At 40.3% G+C, this 25,202-nt stretch overlaps 2 protein-coding genes across 4 annotated transcripts; both read left to right on the forward strand.

Annotated features, from left to right (window-relative positions):
- The first annotated feature begins 139 nt into the window (after positions 1 to 139).
- Positions 140 to 4,379, forward strand: LOC6565572 (neutral alpha-glucosidase AB). 3 transcript variants are annotated; one of them, XM_032739031.1, is made up of 5 exons: positions 140 to 209; positions 654 to 866; positions 1,318 to 2,067; positions 2,128 to 3,613; positions 3,683 to 4,379. In XM_032739031.1, exons 2-5 carry the CDS (start codon positions 760 to 762, stop codon positions 4,109 to 4,111), a joined length of 2,772 nt encoding a protein of 923 aa, XP_032594922.1. In that variant the 5' UTR covers positions 140 to 209; positions 654 to 759; the 3' UTR covers positions 4,112 to 4,379. The 3 variants fall into 3 exon arrangements, with proteins under 3 accessions (XP_032594922.1, XP_032594923.1, XP_001992654.1); XM_032739032.1 differs by having other exon boundaries at positions 202 to 309; XM_001992618.2 differs by lacking the exon at positions 140 to 209 and having other exon boundaries at positions 644 to 866.
- A 15,665-nt stretch (positions 4,380 to 20,044) lies between these two features.
- LOC6565573 (AF4/FMR2 family member lilli-like) lies at positions 20,045 to 21,681 on the forward strand (the record flags this gene model as incomplete). The annotated part of the gene is made up of 1 exon (XM_043216054.1): positions 20,045 to 21,681. A coding segment is annotated over one exon (1,596 nt), but the record flags the coding sequence as incomplete, so codon positions are not given.
- Positions 21,682 to 25,202: the final 3,521 nt, after the last annotated feature.

Consider the following 25,202-nt stretch of genomic DNA (forward strand, 5'->3'; position numbering starts at 1 on the left):
ATCGGTACATAATTTTTGCTTTTGTATATCGATATACGCCACATAAAACGAACAAAATCTGTTGCGCTCAATCATTTCATCATATCGATAGTTTGAACCCTCCGATATCGATATAAAGGTAGTATCGCTCAAAAAGCTTAATACTTCGCCGCCATCGATATATTGGCATATCAACAAAATTGATAGCAAGTGCCCTTCTTTGTTCTCAGGTAATTAATAATTTCTTAACCTATTTTAAAATGCATAGTTTGTCAGTTTAAACTGCAGTAACTACAAGGAACTACAAATCATTCGCCAGTTAAACAACACGTAAACATTTCTAAATGAATATGACACAAGTGCTGTTAAAAAAATCATCTTTGTTTTAGTTTTGCCGGCAACGAAATAAACTATCCACATATAAATTTAAGCATGGCTTAAAGCATTTAAGTTATATCATAGCGATAGCGAAAGTTGTGTTTGCGCTTACTTTTATCATTTTGATTCTTATTTCTCTTTGCTGCTGGAGTTGTTGTAAATCTGTTGCCGGCTCCAACGAAAACGGAACTTCTGACGTGTTCCATTTAATCGCTGATTCGTCTGCTATCAGCTCCAAATGACACCAACACACATGGATTAGAAATATGCGTTAATAGAATTTTTGTATATTTTAGTTGAACACCCAAAACAGTTACCGTTCCAATATATAACATCAGAAAATACACACATACATAAAGGATAGCTACGTCTGGCGAGGAGCTGGGCGGACAGACAGTGAAAATGCGTTTCACAATCATTGCTTGCCTCATTATTGGGGTGCTGATCAACTATGCTGCTGGCGTTGATCCAACAAATTTCAAGACATGCGAGCAGAGCAGCTTCTGCAGGTAAGCACACACACATATCTACATAAACATATACATATATATAAAAACAATGGACAAAATGCCGGTTGACTTTTAAATTGCATACCAATACATATATATGTGTGTGTGTATGTAGGAAAGTTTATCAAGAGAAAATACCTTACTTGTACAGCTAAAATCAGTGCGTTTACTAAGCTTATACGGAGCAGGCTAAATTTAAAAATCTGATTCAAAATCGCGAATAATTACAGTTTCTTTATTTTACATTTATTAAATACAAGATTTCATGGTTAGTATTATTGCACTTTCTTGGTAAATGCTTATTATTGGCGAAGTTCACAGGGCAGTCATAAATGCTATATTAAAAACCATCAGATTACACACAATCTCACTAAGATTTATGTTCTCTTGTGCCCATACAAAATATCTATATATAACAACTGAATAAATGCAAAAATATTTAAACTTTTAGACGTTCGCGGAAGGTGCAAAGCACGGGCAGCAAATATGCCATCATACGTGGCACAGTGAATACGTACTCGGACTCGCTGACCGCTGATTTGATCAACAAGGAGAATCATCATCAGTTCACATTGAAGCTGGAGGCGCTGGTCGGCAGCACGTTCCGTTTGCAAATTGATGAAAAGCAACCGCTGCGGCCGCGCTATCGTGTTGAGCATGCGCTCAAGGATGAACCAAAGACGACACGAATACGCGTCCAGGAGTCGGATGAGCTTTCGATTACGGTTGGCACTTCCAAGGCTGTCATCCATGGCGATCCATTTCGCATTGATTTCTATGAGAACGATGTGCTCGTCGTGGCGGTGAATGCCAAAAATTGGCTATACTTTGAGCATCTGCGCCAGAAGGCAAAAGCGCCCGCTGAACCAGCGGATGGTGGAGACGATGCCCAGCAGCAGCAGCAGGAGAATGCCGAGGCAGCACAGCCCGCGGGTGAAACGGTTGATGATCCAGGCGCATGGGAGGAGAATTTTAAATCGCATCACGATTCTAAGCCCAATGGACCCGAGGCAGTTGCTCTTGATTTCTCATTTCCAGCCACTGAAGTGCTATTTGGCATACCCGAGCATGCCGATAGCTTCGCGTTGAAATCAACTTCCGGCACGGAGCCCTATCGCCTCTACAATTTGGATGTATTTGAGTACATACTGGACAGTAAGATGGCCCTCTATGGCTCTGTGCCAGTGATCTATGGTCATGGGTAAGTCGTATACAATGGTTGTGTTGAATAATAATACTAATACAATCACTTCAATTGCAGACCCGAACGCACTGCCGGCGTCTACTGGCAGAATGCCGCCGAGACCTGGGTGGACATCTATACGGCCGAGACGAATGTGGTGTCCTCGCTGGTTAATTTTGTGTCTGGATCGCGAAAATCGACGCCGCCGTCGGCACACTTTATATCCGAGTCGGGCATTGTGGATGCATTCATAATGCTCGGACCCAAGCCAATGGATGTGTTTAAGCAATATGCAGCGCTGACCGGGACACACCCACTGCCGCAGTTGTTCTCGCTGGGGTATCATCAGTGCCGCTGGAACTACAACGATGAGCGCGATGTGACCTCCGTTTCGGCCAAGTTCGATGAGTATAATATACCCATGGATACCATGTGGCTGGACATTGAGTATACGAATGGCAAACGCTACTTCACCTGGGACAAATTCAAGTTCCCCGAACCACTGACAATGATCAAGAATCTCACCGAACTCGGCCGCCATTTGGTGATCATTATTGATCCGCATATTAAGCGCGATACTTCCTACTTCTTTCACAACGATTGCACCGAAAATGGTTACTATGTGAAGACGCGTGAGGGCAATGACTATGAGGGCTGGTGCTGGCCCGGTCCCGCCAGCTATCCAGACTTCTTCAATCCGGTTGTCCGCGACTATTATGCTAGCCAATATCAGTTGTCCAAGTTCAACACGGTTACCGAGGATGTCATGTTATGGAACGATATGAACGAGCCGTCTGTATTCAATGGACCCGAAGTTACTGCAGCCAAAGATCTAGTACACTATGGCAACTGGGAGCATCGCGATGTGCACAATCTGTACGGCCATATGAATATCATGGGCACCTTCGAAGGCCTCCAGCAACGTGATCCCAATCAGCGTCCATTCATATTGACGCGTGCCCATTTCGCTGGATCGCAACGTTATGCGGCTATTTGGACGGGTGATAATATGGCGGAGTGGGCGCATTTGCAATATTCGATTAAGATGTGCCTGACGGAGGCCGTTGCCGGTTTCTCCTTCTGTGGCGCCGATGTCGCCGGTTTCTTTGGCAATCCGGATAGCGAGCTTGTCGAGCGCTGGTATCAGACCGGTGCATTTTTACCCTTCTTCCGTGCTCATGCCCATATCGATACCAAGCGCCGCGAGCCGTGGCTCTTCTCCGAGCGCACACGCGAGATCATCAAGGAAGCGGTGAAGATACGCTATAGTTATCTGCCGCTGTGGTACACAAGCTTCTATGAGCTGGAGAAGACGGGTGCGCCGGTAATTCGGCCAATGTTGACCCACTATCCATTGGACAAGGAGACGTTCAGCATTGACAATCAGCTGCTGGTGCAACAGCGTCTGCTCGTCCGTCCCGTCATGCAGCAGGGCGTTAGCAAAGTGGATGTCTATTTCCCGGCCGTTGACGACAAGAAGAATGGCGACTATTGGTACGATGTGGAAACGTTTCAGCGACAAGAACGTACCGGCTACGAGAGCATACCAGTTAACGAGCATAAGGTGAGTCCACATTATCAGCTGTTCACTTGTCACATTTAACCAGCAGTCGCAAATTTACATTTCCTTTAGATACCCGTTTGGCAGCGTGGCGGCAGCATTGTGCCAAAGAAGGAGCGTCCGCGTCGTGCCTCGACGCTTATGCTCAACGATCCGTACACATTGGTCATTTGCCTGGATCGTCAGGGCAAGGCCGCTGGCACCCTTTATCTGGACGATGAGAAATCTTATGCGTATCGGGACGGCAAACACATCCATGTGAACTATGAGTTTGCCGAGAATCAGCTGACCAATCGTTTCATTGGCAAGCCAAATTACAAGTCCGACGCCTGGCTCGAGCGCATTATAATCGCTGGGCTGGAACGTGTGCCCAGCAGTGCCACCATTACGGTGAATGGCATCTCCCAGCAACTGGAGGTGGAGCAACGTAATGGGGCTGTTGTTGTGCGCAAACCGTCCATCAAAATGGATGTTGACTTCGCTGTGAAGCTAAACGCTTAGTTCTGGTATTAATCGAAATTATCGTGCTTGAAACCTGGCCAGCACTTAGGATTCAATTTTATCCTCTCTTTTTTTTCTCTATCTTTCTTTTAATTCCATGTATGCTCCTAGTTGTTAGTTAAGCGTTTTATATGATTGCGAGTCCACTGTGGATATTCGTTGCGTACAGCCAAAGGCGAATCTAAATTCCAATAAATAAATTATTTCTATGCGAGTTTAGTCATTGACTAGCCCAACTCAGCAGCTGTCTTGGTCAACCTTTGAAAAATCGTATTTGTTATTGTTACTGGCGGTATATGGCTATATGGAAAACTAGCTGCCTAAGTTCAAAATACCTTGAACAGCTTTACAATTGAAATTCTCTAGCTTAAAACATGCTCAAAAATAATATAATATAATAATATTTTTGTAGAAGAACAGTTAATTGTGAACTTGGTTAGTGTGATCTGGAAAAAATATCCCTAGGCTGCCTATTGGAAGGTACTCTAAGTGGTATAAGCGCTAGTTTTGTTTGCAAGATTCTTGTATATGATATTTGTTAAATTTAATCCAATCTTCGAAATAATTCAATCTCGATTCTGAAGAACAAACCAAAGATAAACATATAGCTGATTAACATCAATAGCCGACTGCGCATAATCATATCCGACTGCCCATCTGACCGCCTGTCCGTCTATTCCCATTCAAACTAGTCATAAAGTAATCATTGAAACTATCGGTCAAAAGATAAACTCTACTCATTAAGGGATAAGTCAAAGCATTTCACAAACATAACTTTGTAAAAATTCAATCCCATGGTTTGGCTTTTAGACTAATGTATTCTTATTTTACTTTAATTAAACTTTTGTGTATTGTTTTCCAGAAAAATCCCACAAACTCAGGCAAAGTAAAAATTAAAGCTTCCTGAGGAACAATTGTCTGCTGCCTAAGATTTTTTAATTTGTTTTTTTTTTAACATTTTTAATTTAAAATATACAATAGATTTTTGAGAAATTATGCTTCTAGTTTGTATACTCAAATCTGCTGGCAAAACGAAGCTTTCGAATATATCATTAGAATAATTAACATTTGCATTTTCTGTGGTAAGTCGAACATTTCAAACACCGGCAAACTAATTCATTAGGCGTCTGCCCAAAACAACCCAACTCACAAAAAAAAGAAAACATATTTAAAATGTGAGAAAATGGAAAAAAAATATTCTGAGCCGTAAAATCAAATGTAAACCGCGAACGGACCTCGGCGTTGATTGTCCTTGATGAATGATGGGCTGGCGAAGTGATGAACTGGCTCTGAATGATGCCTCGACTCAAAACGAGGGTGGTGCCGGTGCCGTTGTCATTGCTTTGGATGGTGGTGGTATTGATGATGATGATGGTGGTGGTGGTGCTGCTGCTGCTAAAAGCATTTAGTAAAACTGGAAGAAACAAAGTTTAAAATCTAAACGGGAGGCACATTGCAATTTATATGCAAACAAACAAATAAGCCCGGGCAAGCCAACAACAGCAAGGACGACAACAACAACAACAACAAAAATAGCGACAACAACAACAATAACAATACGAACAACGAATACGAACCAACTAACTAACCAACCAACCACCCAGATCCAACCGTAGCGTTGATGCCACCCGAGCCCATTGTGGCTTTCTCTCTCTGTCTCATTTTGACTGCTGCCGACTGCTGCATGTCCTCAATTCCCATTCCCAATCCTCTTGTCCTTCATCGCCTCCGCATCCCGCTTTCTCCTCCTCTATCGCCATATTCGTTCGTTCGTTGAACATTTCAATCAACGCTCGAGTGAAAATTGAAAAAAATAAAGGCAAGGATAATGTGACTGAGCAGGGGGACGGGGGTGGGGGGGGGGGGGGGGCGTAAAAAAATCAGGAGCGGAAGCAGGGCGAGGAGGAGGAGCAAGAGGTAGTCGAGTTGTTCGCTGCGGTTGCGTCTATGGTTCTACGATTTCGAGTGGGTGGTTGGTTGGAGTGGTCTATATGTGTGTGTGTCTCTGTGTGGACGCTACCTAAGCGGAAATGGATGCGCAACACTTAAGTGGCACAAATTGTGTGCCATGTGTGGAGACGTTGGGCGCGCATTCAAACTATCCACAGATTGCGAGATATACTCGTTAACTATAATATACACATGTGCATGATACTGACTGCCAGGATGTGAGGATGCGAGCGTGCAAAGACGTGGCCAGGTGAGGCAGAGAAGTGCCACCAGGCTGCAAATCTGATGTATAATAAAACACAAATTTAGCGGCTTACACAATGCATATCACTATGAGTGAAAATTGACAACGTAGCAGCAGCAATCTAATTGTAAATGTTGGCAACGTTGCAGCAGCAACAGCAGCAGCAGCAGCCAACCAGGTTTAAAGCGTTGTCGTATTAGTCTAATTTAAATGTTGACAACAATGCAAAAAAAAAGTGAAGAAAAATAAGGGAAGTCTGCCAGTTGCAACAGTTTGTCAAGTTAGCAAGTTTGATACTTTCAAGTTTGACAACAATGAGTAAATATTACTTTTTCAAGGTGTTGCAATTTTATCAGTGCGGAGAAGATTTGCAGATTTTGTGAAACATTTTAAATTACTCAGCTTTGAAGTTAGGCAACGTAGCACAGAATGTGACCCAAGCATATTGAATTGATCAAATTAAAATTGAACAGTGCGCAATGAAGTTGGACAACCTGGCACAGCAGTATTAGTAAAGATCCAGTGAAGTTTGGCAACGCTGCGTCAGCAAAGTGTTCAGTGCTGTGCAACATTCCAGCAATGTGGCATTGCAACTAGAAAAGATTTCACTTAGAAATCTAGATGCTGCTGCATTGTGCCACAGTGGGGCACCCCATTGGCAACAGCCGCTGTTACACGATGCGTTCCCCTGCCCCGCCTTCATTGCCATAACAACCGTTAACCGAAAACACATTTAAAATCAGAGCAAACCAAACAAATTTCATAAAAAGAAAAAAGAAGCAGCAGCAGCAAAAAAAATGTATATATGCGACGACCAACAGCAAATCCAAAGTGTAAACATTCACAGCCTTTGTGCGGAGCCACTCTGAGAAATAGGCAAACAAAGTGTGGGGGCGGAAGGGGCGGGGGACAGGGATACTGGCTTAGGAGCAGTTGGGGAACAGTAGACAATGCGGCTCACAGGCAACAGCTTCCTTCCGAGCTGACGCGCTGCGTTGGTTCCTGATCCAGCTCCTGCTACTGCGGCCGCTGCTCCTCTGACGTTTGATGTGCAGCGCAGACAATGAAGTGTGTGTGTGTGTGTGTGTGCGAAAGGTGTGAGGGAATGTGGGAAGGGGATTTAGTGGGGTGGGTGCAAATCGAAAAGGGAACACGGCTTAGTGGGGAAGCGGGGTTTGCAGCTTGGGAATGTATCTCTAACAACGACTGACTGACTGAGTGAGTGACTGACAAACGGCACCAGCTAACACGGTATTTATTTCAAAAAAATATATAAAAAATAACTAAATAAAAGAAGAACAAACAAAAGCAAATAAGAATGCTGTAGTCGCGAGTGCTCGACTACGTGATACTCTTAAACCAATGGTTTGATATTGGCCAATTTATTTTTATAAACTCAACTAGAAGTTATGCAAAGGCTCCTGTTTTCGCACCAGCCATAAATGTATATATGAACAATATAGTGTAAAGATATGTTTACATGTCAAGTTCAAGAACCTTTAAAATTATGACTTTTATTGCTGTCGACTCGGCTGCTGTTGCAGATGCATCCTTCAGCCAGTTGCATGCTTTTGCACATATTCATTATAGCATTTTTAACCGTTTTCAATGTGTTCCGGGTATGAAAAGAAGTAACAAAAATAGGCGAGATGATAGAAAGAAACGTCATGGATGCGGATACGGATGTGGATGCGGATGCGGATGGCACACACATTGCAATTGCTTGGCAACGCCAGCAGCAACAGCACCAGCAGCAGCTGCAACAACGCCGACTGCAATGGGATGTCCTTTGGGGGTGGTGTCGCTAATGAAGTCGCAAACAGGCAGCCGTCGTCGACGCTTTGCTGCTTTGCATATTCATTAAAAAATAAAAACAAAAAAACAATAAAAATGCTGGCTGGGTGGCGGTGCTAGACTATCAATTACCCTGTGTGCCCAATTATCGCAGACACATGTTGCAGAAATATGCATAAACGCACACACTTCGACATGCACTCAGAAAAAATAAAATCTACCTAAAAATGAAACTCACCTCAAAAGTTAGATTGTCTTTAGAGACAATTTATTAATATAAAAAAAAACTTTTCCTAAAAAGAAAGACTTGCCTAAATCCTAAAGTATGTTGTTTTTTCCTCTATTCTTTTACATAATATCGAAAATCATTTCTAAAAAGTAGGAATGCAAACCGTGAAATTCAGAATAGACTTTAGCTGCCATATAGTCACTGGGAAATCATCCAACTCGAAAACGAAGGCTCTCTGTTTGGGTGTGTGTTTTATCAAATTGAGTTAGATGAAATTTATAAAGTGTTTGTATATGTGAAATCTTAAAATACCAATGTTTAATAATAAATATAAGTAAAAAAAAGCTACTATAAGAATTCTTCAATTCTTCTACTTGGTGAGCAGACTTAATTGCCAAAAGCATGGCGCATTTCTAATTCAAATTTTTTTTTTGAGTGTGCGTTTTTAGTAAAATTTTGAAATAACTAAAATTAATGCCATGAATAGACTTCAAAGTGAAATCAGAAACATGCCAATAATATGTTTGACGTTATCACAAATGTGTTTTCGAGGCAAAATGCTTTCGCTACGTCCAAAGGGAAAACGATGAGAAAGTCAGATTCAGTTATTAAATAATAAACATATTTATTTGTATAGAGGCATTGTTCTGGCGTAACGTTGAACATTAGCTTGCCTGATTAACCAAAGAAGCGGCTTCAATTTAGAATCGAATCTATCCAAAGACTGACTGAAGCAAGCACAGTAAATATTTTCTAATTTGACCGATTTGACTCAAGTTTTTACCAATCATAAAACCAGATTATAAAGCTGAATCTTGAAAATTATGGTAATCGATTCTTATCGGTATTGGTTATCGATAAAGTGAAATAAACTTGATCTGCCTAAGTTAGTGAGAGAACTCGAGCCCTTACAATTCTTGAGCAAGTGCTGCACAAAGACGGACATGCGGACAGACATGACTAGATCGAATCGACGGCATATTTTGATCAATTATATATTTCTTGTTTATGTGTACGAAGATGCGTCCTTCTGCCTGTTGCGTACTCGTGCACGACTTCATTATACCCAATGGGTTCAGGGCATACAAAGTATAACGCATCTGTAAATGTTTGCATCCGCACGCCTTTATTTTAATAGAAATTATATGCTTATGGCCCTCCTAGACAATGGCAGGTCTGTTTGTCTGTTTTGGCAACACGTCGCCCATTTCCGGTATCATTTTTCTATTTGCCATCTCCCACTTCCCACACCCCGCCCACCTCCCCCCACTATTTTATGGGCGTCTTTTGTTCTCACTGCTAAGCGGCCGGCAGGCAATAGCCGTTTATAATAAGTTCGTAATGAAGTTTGGCAGCGTTGCATGCGAGTCGAGGCTAAACATATGTGCATTTTACCGTTACGTTGCTATAGAAGTTTGGCAACGTTACAATAAATCAACCTGCTATTTGTGTGAAATTCAAATAATTTCACAAGAATTGAATTGAATTAGTAATGATGAATGTAAGTAATGCTTTTATATCTAGTTCAAATCGAGTATTTCGAGAACAGTGACAGCAAAAGCTTCTTTATTTTGAGAATATCATGTATTTATTTGGACTGGCTTAAAAACAATACAACTCACAATCTAAATGAATACAAGACAATATCCAAGTCATGAAGCTTTTGCTGTTAGAGTTAGCTTACTAAATACTCCATTTTAATTAGTAAAACTGCTAAATACAAAGAGCTTAAAAGCATTTTTCAACACTAAAATCAAACATGAAATGCGGCAACGTTGCACTGATCTGCCAGCTAAGCCATTCTTAGGAGATAATACGTAAAGTTTGTGGCGCCTCGCCTGCAATTCGCGTGCGAAAGCATGCAACGAGGGTGGCTCGATTGCTGCCGCTTTGGCTTAACACTTTGCTGCTGCTGCTGCGCACCACCAACAGCAGCAGCAACCAACAGCAACAGCCAAGAGCAACACCCACCCAAAACTTCTGCTTATGCCTCGTTTCATTTTGGAAAAAAAAATTCATAATTTTAAAACCGTGCCGAATGCTCGAGTTGGCTCGGGCTCGGTCTCCGGCTCGGGCTCAGGACTCGCGTCAGTGAAACGGATTCCGATTCGGATTCGTTTGGCGTGCGCCGTGCGCTGTCTGCTGTGTGCTGTGTGTTGTGTGCTGTGTGTCCTCGACGAGAGTATGCCGCATGCGGCATGCGGTTGTCTCGACTGCCAGACATTCATTTCATTTGATTTTTAACTGTCATCGACGGCAGTTCAGTTCAGTCCACAATACAACTCACGACTCAAGTGCCCAGTCACCGTGACAATCACAGACAATAGTGCAGTCCCGATTCTGATTCGGATTCAATTCAATTATATTGCAATTTTTGTTGTTTTTGTTGTTTTTTTGTGTCAAGTGAATCAAGTCAATTGCATTGACAAGTGCAACAAAACATAAACAAATTCTTGTTCGGTGCATAATCGATGATCAAGTGGTGAGCATTTCCTCAAGAATTCATGGAAACTTAATACTGCCAAGGAATTGCTATATTATCAAATTGTCGCAAAATTTAATTATGTCTTGATTCCTGCTTAAAATATTTGTAAAGTGAACACAACAGTATTTATTTAAATGTATTATTTAATTAAATAGAACAAAATACTTTTGTATCTAAGAAAACACTCATTGTAGATCATAATTTGAGCTTCAAAGGAGCAGTTCTTAAATCAAGATTTTGTCTCTAATTTGGCAAATAATCTTTATCTCTGTCCAACTGAAGTTCATATTCAATTTACAAATCTTAACTGAGTCAGTATTCGACTGATTCCTTACATGGACCGATCTACAAATATATAACAATGTCACAACCTTATTCTGTGATCCATATTCAGAAAGTACCCATTTCAGTTATGAACAAGTTAAGAGTTTGATAAATTCTGATCAATTCCTACAAGGGATTCTTAAGGATGTCATTTTGAGATAAGTACGGCTAAATTGCATGTTTCCCAATTGAGATGCAGTCTTAGTTTAAAGACCGAACCCTGATCAAAAGGGTATTGCTCTTGAAAATTGGTATAGATTTGACATATATTTTTTGGGCTGTGAAAGTTCGAATACGAATCTTTTTTCCAATGTGATAATAGTGATAACGGCTATATATAAAATAACATCGACTCAATAATATCTTTTAGAAGGTACAGAAATATTTAAATGCAGTTATTTGATTTGATGAAACCAAAAATATCGAGATTTATCATCATGATTAATCACAAGGAAAATAATGAATTCATTCGCAATATATTAAAGTTTTTAATACGCTTAAAACTATTTGCAACATATTCGCAACATATCACATGTCCCAAGCTCGTGCCACAAACAAACCACTCAACCTCAGTGGATGAGTGGACGAGGACTGAAGAAGTCCTAAATACAACATAACTCAACCCCCGATGAAACCCTTAAATGTGAAATCTCAAATCCTTGAATATAAGCATAGCAATTGCAAAAATTATTTAAGCATAACTCATAATAACGCACAAAACGCAGCCAAGCGTCAAGGATTGCAGTAACGCAGACACACACACACACACAGACACATGAACACCCCAAAGAGACGCACATCAATCTCATGGACTTGTCGTCGAAAAAGGGTTCAAATCAAATTCGATTAAGGTAACGATGTGTTGGCTCACATGTGTTTGGTCTCATGGCCAGGACCAGGACCCGGACCCAGGACGAGTTAAATGAGATTTTGTCAAATTCACAGGCGCAGAGCTACCCCGAAAAGCATGTTGTGCATTTGTCCTGCAGGTCCTGGACTAGCACACATGCCACACACACACACACACAGGCGCCACAAGTGGCACATTATTTTAATTCGCAGTCAAACGTTGTAACGTTTACACCAACCACAACAACAAGCACAACGATGACAACACTTTAGCAACAATTTCAACGATGTGTGTGTGTAGGGGAGGGGGGCGGACAGCTAATAGACAGTGGCAGTCACCAGCATGTGGCATGTGGCACAATGCACAAAGTTTGCCCATAGTAGGTAAACAGCGTGAACAACTCAATTAAAGCGTCCCCAATTCGGCGCCCAGTCATTTGACTCTAAATGTTTTCACATTTTCGAATGGCCTCAGATTAAAACACATTTATAAATACAATATTTATATTTTAATTGTAGTTCGGTGTGGCATTCGTATTTATTGTGCTTACAGTTGACAATCTCAAAAACCTTGGAGAGGAAAAATCTTTTACCAAATCCTTGATGAAGACAAACAGATTGGAAGCTCTTTCAATTGTTATTAATCATTCTGTTTTAACAATACTTCAATTTCAAAATCTCACATGGAATAGACTCATTAATTATGCGTCCAATAAGATATAATATAACAATCAATCTATAGAATTATATAGCCAAAGGCGAAAATATTTGAATTTCCTGCAATTTGTAGTCGAATATTGGGCAACTGTATTGATCAATTACATATATGAGATGATATAGCTCTAGATTTGAATTGCAGCTAAGTCAACTGAGATCACACATACATATTTAAGTAAGGCGCCCCCCCGTTGGGCCTTTGAAGTACCGTTGCAACTGTTGCGGCAAGGGTTGCTGCACGCGTCTCCTTGCTTTGACCCTTCGCAACCCAAACTTGAGCCTGTAAGCGAGCTAAGCCTTGTTTGATATGCCTGTAATTATGTTATAAGGTTGTTCCCGTAAAGTGACAGTTAAGTGGATGTGTTTCTCTCTCTCTCTCTCTCTCTCTCGCTCTGTCTATATATATCTCTCTCTCTCTCTCTCTCTATGTGTGTGAGCTCAGCTGAAATAAACTTCATTGAGGGTTGACCGCATCGGGGTAGGTTTGATTTATGATTAAAGTATAAGAGACATAAATATATATAAATGTATACATATATATTTATAAATATATATATATAGATAGATATACACTCAGCGAAACTCGATCAAAGCTAAAAATAAATTAAATTGGTAACAGAAAGTGTTGTATTCAAATTGTTGTAAAAAATGTGTGTTTAAGGTGCGAAATTCGATTAAAACTACTATAACATATAGAAATGGCATAAAAATAACAAATTAATTAATGTGCCCAGCCTCCAGATTTGTTTATAACTTCAACAATTCGATTTGGCATCGATTCAACAACGTTTTGCAAGTCATGTGATGGGATTCGGGACCATTTCCTAACTGGTCTCAAAGTGTCGATTACCCACTTAGGCCCGACGACACAGATTTCCCAACATTTTCTCTATGGGACCCAGGTCGGGTGATCGTGCTAGCCACTTTAAAAGTTTCAAACACTTATCCCGAAACCACCCACATGTATTGGAGCTCTATTCTGCTAGAATAAGAGATTTGGGTCTGGTTAATGCCCCATAAAGTTCACTAATATATTTGTACTCATCAAATATGAATTAAATATGTTCACTTAACTATAACTATACCATTCAAAGAAGTTCCTTATAACGATCTACTTACTTTTCCGACGGCTAGAAAGTGACTGCCTTTAATCGAATTTCGCAGAGTGTATAATATATATATATATATATAGATAATTATATATGGCCAGGGAATCTCAGCACAGGCACCAAGGCATCTTTGGTTCAAAGCAAACTCAAAGCAAACTCAAAATCAAATATTAAAATTGGTAGTTTTGATAAAGAAAACAGCAATCTTAAACTTAGATTAAACTATCTTCTTTTAAGAAAATATTGTATTTTTTTGGACTTTTATTTTTCACTTTTGATACGTTTCGCAATTGAAATCTAAAATTTTCGAGCTAACTTGTTAAAGCTATTTATCCTTCAAATATAAATATAAGTTGGCATTTTTCTCTGTACATTGTTTTGTATAAATAAATAAATAAATTTATTCATTTCGTCATTTCTTATTCTTTATTAAGATTTTATCGTAAGTTTGTAAATTAGACACTGCTTAGAATTAAGGTTAGATTCCTTTTGGATGTTTATCAACCGTGTGCAGAGTTAATGTTGATTCTTATATTAAAAATGGCTTATTTTTTTTAATATTTATTACTAAATAGAATATGATTAGATTCGTGTTGCAGCTTTTAGTGAGCATATAAGGGGTTAAGCTGGAAGATCCTAGTCTAGATCCTGTAAAGTTTTCAAAGTTGATCCGTTAATTATTTTGTTTCTGATTTTTTTTACAGTGCTGTTGCTTAGTATTAAGTCTTTATATTTCTAAGTTTTCTGTGGGAAATATCTTCCAATGTGTAAGCGATTGTGGTTGGTTTCTGTGATTAGAAAATGATGAGCATTTTTCGCGCTTCATTTGCTACTTCATTTACCAGCTATTCCAATGTGAGCGGGGAGCCGCCGGAGTAACTATTTACCGCTATTTTTATTATGATATTAAGGATTGAGTTCAAAATCAAAGCTTGACCAATTCGGGAACCGTTTTGAGGCCTAGGAAGACACACAATACGAGTGCAGCTTAGCAATGAAGAAAGCCGGAGGCGGCAACGGAGCTGGACAGAGACACCAGGATTCCGACAAACCAGATGTCTTTTGGGTGGCAATAATCATAAGCGATTTAAGCAAGTAATATCCATGGGGAAGAACAGACTTAGGATACTCACCGGTCTACGGACAGAACATTGTAGACTAAGAAGTCACCTAACTAAACTAGGTATTTATACTAGCGAACTACATATGCAGGTTTTGTGAAATCGACGAAGAATCCTCAAGCGAGGAAGAATCCGCAGAGTGTGTCGCCTTAACCAGAAGATCTGGCAGCATCCCAGGGATGCGTGTTATGAGTTTCAAAGACATAGAAGCCCTCAACCTAGCGAAGAGTCTAGTATTCGTGCAGCAGCTGGGGTTGATGGAGGAGCTATAGTCTGAGAAGGGGGCACATAGATCGAATAGTTCGCAGTGCAGGTATTCCAATAATAATAATAATAACGATCGAGTTGACATCGTTTTTTTACGATTCATATTATTAATTGAGAGATTGACAGAGATAGAAGAGAGAGAGAGAGAGAGAGAGAGAGAGAGAGAGAGAGAGAGAGAGAGAGAGAGAGAAAGAGAGTCTGCACAAATGGCAATAATTGTAAATTTGTTGGTTATTTCAATCAAAAATGATCACAACTGAAAACAAGAAAGATCGGCATGTCGTAGGCAACTTATCCCTGCAGACTATAATTAAACTGTCAACTATAAATTTAGACAGCCTGCATTAAAAATGTGGATATATTTCATGTTTTAAAATAGCTTGAAAGCTACGATTAATTAGCTTAGGAACAGACAGACAGTCGGTCATGGCTTTGGCGACTCGACTTGTGATTGTGATCCAGAATATATATACTTTATTGATGAAGTCTCCTTCGACGCATTTCAAACTGCACCACAAAATTAAAATACGTTAATAATTAATTCTAATCATTAAAATTAATTATGAATTATCTCTAATCATTAAAATGTCATGGTTTGATTGAGTTTATTTCTGGGTTTCGTTAATGTAATCAATTTTTTGGCCATTTGATATTTTTTACATTTTCAATTTTAACTTGACTAATTATTCTCATTTTAAATTAATTATTTTGTGTCTAATTCAATTTTTTTTAATCTCATAAATTAATTTTTTAAATTTAAGTCTGCATAAATTCATAAATAAATATTTTTTCGAATTATTTTTCTTGTAAATAGCTCACATGCCCAAAAAAAAACATTTGTTTTTTGCGTTTTCCCCAAAAACATGTCAGTTTCCGTTGAGCCTCTGTTTTTGTGTGAAATGTTTGAGACGGATATGCTTGAATTTAACTTACTCTTTGTGTCTGTTGCAAGAAGTTGGTGCTTGCTTTAATTGTTGCTGCGAGGTATGCAAAAGTTTTATATTTGTATTTGTGGCAACATAAACAGTAACACAAACAACTTGCAGTTGTTGTGGCTGCTGCACTTTTGCCAGCTGCGCATTAATCTCAGCTGCAGACTTAAGTCGCACTAAGTTGGCCAAGTTTCTCTTGACGTTGGCCATTAAAAAAAGTTGACGCCAGCTGCTGATTGAATATTAAAATGCTGCCACGCAGCCAGCAAACCAACCAACCATCCAACCAAGCAGCATCAGCAGCAATTAAAGCTCTGCCGCATCAATCAGTGGCCAGGAGGCAGTGAGGCGGTGGGGGTGGAGTGTGAGTGGGAGTGGGAGAGGGAGAGGGAGAGTGAGGGAGTTGTACAGAGTGGTTGATGCCACGCCTTAATTAGCATAATCTAATTTCAACTTGGTCCGAAATTGTAGCCGTCTTTCTTTGCGCTGCCAAAAAATGCAAATCAACTAACGGAACGCAGCCAATTTACTTTTTTACCCACCCCCGGCTACGTTGCCGGCGACGCCTGACGACAGTTGTTAAAAACTTTTATATTTTTACAACGAAATGAAAAAACAATAAAAAATATTATTTAAAAAAAAATAAATAAAAAAATAAGAAGTAAAATCAAAACCAACAGCGACAACAACAAGTTGGCAAGTTGGCAAGCAGCAGCCGCGACAGCAGCGTTAAAAACTTTTTTGAAATGCGAAAATGAAAGAGCAACAAGACGACTGCTGGCTGGCTGGCTGGCAGGGGGAGAGACCGAGGTTGCAAGGGGGTGACGGGGGGCGCCGCTTAGAATTGACAGCGACAGGATACAGGCAGCCACCGTGTGGTTGCCACACTCACCGACAACAACAACTTTGACGGCGTCAAGTGCCTCAACTGCGAACACAACAATTGAGTTGGTTTCTGGCGTGGCACGGGCAAGCATGCGGCATGCGGCATGCGGCATGGGGCACGGCGGCTGCTGGGAGAGAGTCTGAGGAGTGGGAGCCTTGTGGCAACTGTTGAAACATTTAATTTGCTGGAATTTGGCGCGTCATGTAAGCTTATTAACAGACTAGCTGCCTGTGTTTCTCTATGTGTGTGTCTGTGTTTGTGTGTGTGTGTTTATGCGGCATGTTTTTCTATGCAAATTTTGTGAGTGTGTTACGCACACACACACACGTACACACAAACAAGGAAAAACACGTGGCTGGAATGGCAGCAGTAATCCCAGCCCAAATCTGCAAGCGCTCCTCCCTTGGGGACTACAGGATTGGGGGGTGGAAGGTAAAAGATATAGCCATATGTGCATATATTCGTATCAGATTGTGGCATTTGAATGTGGTCGACGATATTTGAAAACAAGCAACAATGGCTGTCTCAAGCACGCCGAATATTACATACCCAATATCTAAATTTCATTAGAGATTACTCAGAATAAACCGACCGATTATATCCGTGGAATATGGACATATATACGACCAAGATACTCTTCACTTCTCTTGTACGTCCAATTGTGGAATACGGATCCACAATATCTGATTCACATTGGAATCGATTCAGCAACAAAAAAACTAGATGTATTACCTCTATACAGGCTCCTCCGACAGACTCCTCCGACAGACTCCTCCTTGGTGTTGCGTTTGTAGTTAAATTACAAAATAATGAAGTCAGAGAAATCGATTGAAGAGCCAAATTAATTTTTCTTTTCCCCCTAAACATACCCGTTATTTCTTTCCACATTCTCTTAATGGATGCTCTACTAAATATTCCTTGTATTAATCGTTTCAAGCTAGTTAAGAACCCAATTTTAACTAATAAAAACTATAAATCTGATTGAGTTTTTTCTGAGTGTTCCCCAAGACATGCAACAATTTAAATACCCCCGGAAATCTAATCAGTATTTCTTTTTTATTTTAATTTAAATATTATTTTTCATTTAATTTGATGTATTTTTTATTTTTTATTTTTTTATATTAGTTGTCATTAAATAAATAAATAAATAAAAGTGCAGATGGATGGCTCTGCTCTTTGAGTTTCTGGGAAACTAAACCTGCATTCTTAAAAAATACAATTTTAATGTAGAAAAGTTGTATTTATCTAGAAGTCCTTTTGGGTTTCTTCTACTGATGCAACTCTTCAATGTGAGCATCCCTCATTCCTTGATTGCCATGGATTATAATAATCAAAATGAACAATTTTCAAACCTTTGTATAAAATAAAAATAACCTTTAAAAAAAAACAATAACACTAGACTTAGATAGCCAGAATATATATATACATATATGCACTATATCCAATAGCTGTTGGAGCTATTTGAACAGCATTCGTTGAGTACACAGTCAGTCTGACTGTGAGGCAAATGGGAAATCACATTTAATTGCCATTAAATGGAAAATGAAGACGAGCTGAAGAGCAAGTAAAAGGTAGACAACAACAGGACCTGTGCATGGGGGAGGGGGCGGCGGAGCTGGGGGGATGTGGGCGTGGATACATTGAAAATGAAGACGTTCACAAGGACAATGCAAATATGTACATAAATCTCAACGGGCTTCTTATTCAAGTCAACAGCAGAAGCGACGCTAAGACTCAAAACTGAAAATGACAATAAGATTCATTTTATCTAGAGATGGGCGTGATTTTCAAATACTATATGCAAAGCTTATATATATATATATACATATGTATATGTATATGAATAGTAAATATTCTTTAGTTGCCATAGGAAATATATGTAATGAGAAAAGTTAGAAGAAGTATTAGTCGAGTATTTTAATAAAATAAAATCTTAACACAAAATGACAATGTTCAGATTGTTCAAATTGTGTTATATAAAGCCAATAAAACGTTTTGGATTTCACACAATGGATTACATTTTTTATTTTTTTTTTTTAATTAAGTAAATATTTATTAAGATTTATAAATTGAATTATTGCATTCAAACAAAACTAAAAAAAAAACTCAAACTTATTCAATTATAATATTAAATCTGATTCGGGTTTAGCAAAGGCCAAATATATATATTTATATATAGATATGGATATAGATAGATAGCATAGAAGTTAAATGGTATTTGTTTTTATGCAAACCTTGCAACACATTTTAGAACTCACCACAACTAAAAACCCCTTTTCGCATTTATTTTTTCTTAATTGTTAAACATTTCTTAAATTTTATTTCTAATTAAATTGATTGATTTTGTAATAATTCTGTGTCGACTGGTCATAAATAAATAACGATTTTCTTTACTTCTCACTTTTGTCGTGTTACTTTTATACCCATTGGAAATGGTTAAAAGGGTATAATGGACGTGTGTAAGGGAAAAGGAAACATCTCCGACCCCATAAATATACATATATGTGCATATTCTTGATCAGCATTCTCAATCAAGTCGATTTGGTCATATCCGTCTCAGATTCGTACACCACACCCAGACCAACTTTATATAATTGTATCGACAAACATCGATAAGAATCGATTATGAACTGTATTCAGCGAATATCTAAATGGTGTACGACTTTGGTGCAGGGCATCTACTAGTCGAGTCGTCTCAATTATAGCATTCTCACTTGTTTGTTATGAATTATGTATAAATTATTAATATTGCTGTATATCTGGAAAATGATATCCTTCAATTAGAAGCATCTTGAATTTAAAGTAACGACATCATTTTTAGCTAATGAAAATGTTTCCGTTTCTGGTTGCAGCGGCACTCTGGCAGAATGAAGGACAGCAACGGCAACGGCAATGGTAACAGCAACAGCAACAGCAACGGCAGCAGCAACCACAACAGCAACCACAACAGCAGCAACAACAGCAGCACAACGGCAACAAGCGCTGTTGGCGTCACTGCAGTTGCTGCCACGCCCACCGCGACAGCCGCTGTAGCAGCAACAACAGCAGCAGCAACACAACAGCAACAGCATCAAACAACTGGCGCACAGCAGCAGCAGCAGCAGCAACAGCAACAATTGACGCCGCGCAAGAGCAACATTCACGAGCTGCGCAATCAGGACTATGTTAGCCGCCTTATGGCTGCCACGCCCCCATATCTATACTCAGCGCCCGTTGGCCCCAACAATTATTTCTTTAGCGACATGCTGCGCTCCTTGGTGCAGACGCGCAACAACGAAACCGCACGGGTATTGCAGCTGCAACAGCAACAACAGCAACAGCAGCAACAGCAGCAGCAACAGCAACAACAGCAGCAACAACAACAGCAGGCGGCATTAGTGCGACGTTCTCGTAAACGCTCCTGGTCACACCGGCCGTACTACGAGCAACTGCGCGAACGACGCGACGCCGAGGAGAAGCAGCAGCAACAGCAGCAGCAGCAACAGCAGCAGCAACAGCAGCAGCAACAGCAACAGCAGCAACAGCAGCAGCAACAGCAGCAGCAGCAACAGCCACACTCAAACAGCGCGGCAACAACTGAAAAACCGCTGGAGTTAACCAATAAGTCAGCTGCCACGCCCACACCGACACCCACAACAACGCCCACGCCCACATCCACATCGTATGGCTACAGCAAGCTGGAGACGAAATCCTTGACAAAGGCCACACTGGGCGGGGCTGTGGACAACAGCTTGCTGGAGAATACGCCGCCGGCAGCATCTTTGCCGCCGCAGGATTTGGTGTTGCCACCGCCGCCGCCAGTTTGGTATCCACCATTGTATGCCCCGTATGGCATCGATCCGCTGCACTTCTTCATCGATCTGCGCGTCTCCGGGCACATTTACGATCGCAAAAAGGAGAATGTCTCGCCGCTGTCCAACAGCAACATGTTGCCGACAGAGGATACAGCTGGCGCAGCGGCGGCAGCAACTGGTGCTGCGGCTGGAGTGGCTGGCGTAGCTGGTGGAGGCGGTGGAGCAGTTGCTGGCGGCATTGGTTTGGCCAGCAGCAACAATTTGTTGAGCAAACAGCGTCATGGATCCGCCTTCACCGTGCCCATACCCAAGTCAGCGCAGCAGGATGCCATCAATTTGAGTGCCGCAAGCAGCTCGGCCGGCATCGGTGTTGGTGCACTGAACAAATTCGAGCACTATGCCAAATACTATGATCTCGGCGAGAGCAAGGAGAACCAACCGGCAGCAACAGCTGCGGCTGCCGCTGCTGCTGCTGCTGCAGCAGCGAATCTATCGAAATCCGGTGCCAGCTATATGCTGCAGCATCTGCCACGCCTCTACAGTCAGTTTGCCGCACAGCAGCAGCAGCAACAGCAGCAGCAGCAGCAACAGCAGTTGCAGCATCGAGAGACGGACACCAAGTCAGAGTCGGCAGACCTGTGCGATGAGGATTCGCTGGGACGGGGCTCCAGTGACATTGGGGGCGCTTTGTTGGAGACGGAGAGCAGCAGCCTGCAGCACGATCGGGATATCGATGTTGAGATCATTGATTCCATCAAGTATCGCACAGATGGCGAGAGCAGTCGCTGCTCCAGCAACGATGAGGCATCCGTTACCCAAATCGACTAAGTTCACCAACATTTACAGCCCAATAAAAATCGAATTCAAATATCGAATACAAAATGTTTTTACTTTGAATCCCTTTTTGATTATTGTTTGTCGGTTCAACGGCCTCTGAATATTGTTCAGCTTACAATGCAATGATTGCAATGATTTTCTCAGCTAAGAATATAGATAGATTACACCCACCTAGGGATAGATTACACCCACCTAGGGATAGATTACCGAACTGTGACCTGGCTTCCTCTTCCTCATCTCTGGTGTTATTGTCATTAGTGACACCCTAATAAGTAGATGTCAAATCGATAACATCGACAAGTTCGCAATTTAAATGCTAATGTCATCAATAAATCTTTCACAGTTTATGAGCTAGACTCAACGTCTACGGCTATATGAGCACTCGGATCTCAGAGGCTTGGGGACCCCAAGTTTCGAATGTAAGTTCTCGTATACACCGTGGAGCACAAGTTTATTTAATTTGATCCATAACTGCCTCCGCTTCGAAAAAATCGATCGTTTTGCGATAACAATTTTAAAGGCATAGGCGTCTTCTAAATGTATATATTTTACATATGTATATTATCGACCATAGGAAGACACACAATACGAGTGCAGCTTAGCAATGAAGAAAGCCGGAGGCGGAGGCGGCAACGGAGCTGGACAGAGACACCAGGATTCCGACAAACCAGATGTCTTTTGGGTGGCTATAATCATAAGCGATTTAAGCAAGTAATATCCATGGGGAAGAACAGACTTAGGATACTCACCGGTCTACGGACAGAACATTGTAGACTAAGAAGTCACCTAACTAAACTAAGTATTTATACTAACGAACTACATATGCAGGTTTTGTGAAAACGACGAAGAATCCTCAAGCGGGGAAGAATCCGCAGAGTGTGTCGCCTTAACCGGAAGATCAGGCAACATCCTAGGGATGCGTGTTATGAGTTTCAAAGACATAGAAGCCCTCAACCTAGCAAGGAGTCTAGTATTCGTGCAGCAGCTGGGGTTGATGGAGGAGCTATAGTCTCAGAAGGTGGCACAATAGATCGACAGGTATCCCAACAATAATAAAATTAATAATAATAATAATATTAGATCGAATGAGAAACAGCCAAGTTGTCAGCAGGCAGAAGCATATTATTATTTTTTGATAAATATACAAGACTTGAGTACAATTTTCACTTAGAGCTGCAGCTTCAACTGTCTTTTGTTGTATCTGCGACTGGGTCTGTATTCGTGTAGCGTTAATTGACATCGCATCAGTCGGCGGCTCCATCAAGCGCAATGCTTGAACACCAACGGCATATTCTCTCTTACCCACTTAGACGCCATCCCCCTCCCCGCTTAACCAGCACACAAGCAAGCTAAAAGTATGCAACGGCAAAAGCAATTTCATAAATCATTTGACGCCGTCGTCGTCACTTTGGTTGTTGTTGTTGTTGATGTTGTTGTTGTTGTTGTTGTTTTTGCTGTCCTCGCCTGCCTTAAGGCATTTTTTAAATGTCGTCCTTGTCGTCGCGAATTGTCGTGCATCCCTATCCACATCCCCCAGCCTCCCCTTAATCTCCATACCTTGGTCGCTTATTCCCCTCCTACCCCTCTCCTGGCACAATCCCCTTGTCGCATTACACGCCTGACTACGCTTTGTGTAAATTAAAACTGCTGCCGGCTGCTGACACGAAAACCAACACCCCCATCCCCACCCCCACCCCAACCCCTACACCCGCACCCACCCAGCGTCAGACCCCAACCCTTAGTTGTGGAATCGTGTGTTTTAACCATAAGAATTGCCAGCAACTTTTTCAATTCATTCATTTTTTTTTTTTGCAACATTTTTTTTTTTTTATTTTCGCAGAGGATATTAATTTTTTCACCATTCATTGATTTTGTTAGCGCATAATGAACATGCACGAAATGTGTGGTATGGGTGCGGGGGCGTTTTTGGCCAAACTGGGCGTGGCATTGTGGCAATAAACAGTGAACAACTTTGGCGACAATTCGCTGGCTCGTTTCCGTTTCCGCTGTTACTTATACCCTGTACAAAAATGACAGAGCCAATGCAAATAGGGTATGCATGAAGAAATCCCCTTCCCCGGCACACTTAAATGATTCATTATTATATTTATGTAGAGGATATACGAATTGAACGTTTGAAAGAAATATACAACAAAATTATTGTATTTTCAATGACATACGATTTTCAACATTTTCGTATATCGATTTCTGAAGAAGAATTCAAATCGTATGTGCAAAATCGAACTATAATTCTTAAATAAATATTATAGAGCATGCAAAAAAAAATTTTCAACCTTTTGAAACAAGAATCTTAAGTAAACTAAAATTGGCAATATTTTATTGCTTTAATGCTTTAAAACAAACAAAAAATAATAATTCAAATGAGTATTTTGAGTAGATTTGTTTTGGCAAAAAAACTGAGAGAGAATATCAATTTATTATTGCTATTATTATTATATTATATCGGAGCGGGGAGGCTGAAAAAAAGAATATTTTATTTGCTTTCAATATTTAAATTTATTTCTGTATGTAAAAATATATTTTTGTTTACTTTTCAGTTATAGCTGGCATATATTCAAATTTGGATAACAGACTTTGTATGAGAGGATACCAAAAATAATCGACTAATTGATTCATTATTATATATGATTATTTAAATTTAATTATTCATATTTTATTTACATTACATTTTTGTGTACATATCAAAAACTTTACAAAATATCATCGATTTTGACATTTTTTGATATTTTTGATATATATAAGCACATACAAACATACATATTTTATATATAATTCGCTGACTTTTGTGTGTGTGCTTTTAATTTTTTAAATTTTGGATGGATTCTCCTGAGCTTGCAAATTTGTATAGCAGCAAACAGTCAAAACCTTTGCGTTCCAGCCCCTGCGCAACCGCACAAAGCATTGAGGCAGAAAAAGTGCAGTGGCAACCAATCAGGAACCGAAAAAAAATGTGCGAATGTCTGAGTCGAGAGCGCTCAACTAGCAGATACCCTGCACCCAGATATAAAAATATGGTTCGATCTTAATGAACATTTTACAGCTGAGCAATAATATGTCAAGGTATATTATTATATCTTTAAGATTGTTATCGAGAATCGACATATTTTAGAAATTAGACACATTTTAGAAAAGTGTATACTGACTTTTAGATATATACTTTCTGAATAAAAAGGTTAGCTACCCTTGGCGCCAAAAGTATGACGATTAACACAGAGCAGGGTATAAATTGTCGAGCAGTGTGCGAGTAAAGTTTGCAACTGAATCAAAGCCATCGATAAAAAAAAAACGCTAGAAAGCCAATCGACTTGTTTGATTTATGAGTGTTTTTGTTGTTGGCGCGGGAGGGAAGGAGGAGTGAGACAGGACATGGATTGGGGAAGGGGGGTGGAGGGAGTTGAATAATTTTGCCATAATCGTAATCAAAATAAGTAGCTGCACAATGGTCTACCCCTCAAACCCCAACCGCGACCGACAAGGGAAATTGAAATTCAACCTAATTGCGGGAAATTTACAAGGCAACTTAACAGCTGAC

This window comes from Drosophila grimshawi, unplaced genomic scaffold (genome assembly GCF_018153295.1).
Source record: "Drosophila grimshawi isolate 15287-2541.00 unplaced genomic scaffold, ASM1815329v1 contig_848, whole genome shotgun sequence".
Taxonomy (NCBI): Eukaryota; Metazoa; Arthropoda; class Insecta; order Diptera; family Drosophilidae; genus Drosophila; species Drosophila grimshawi.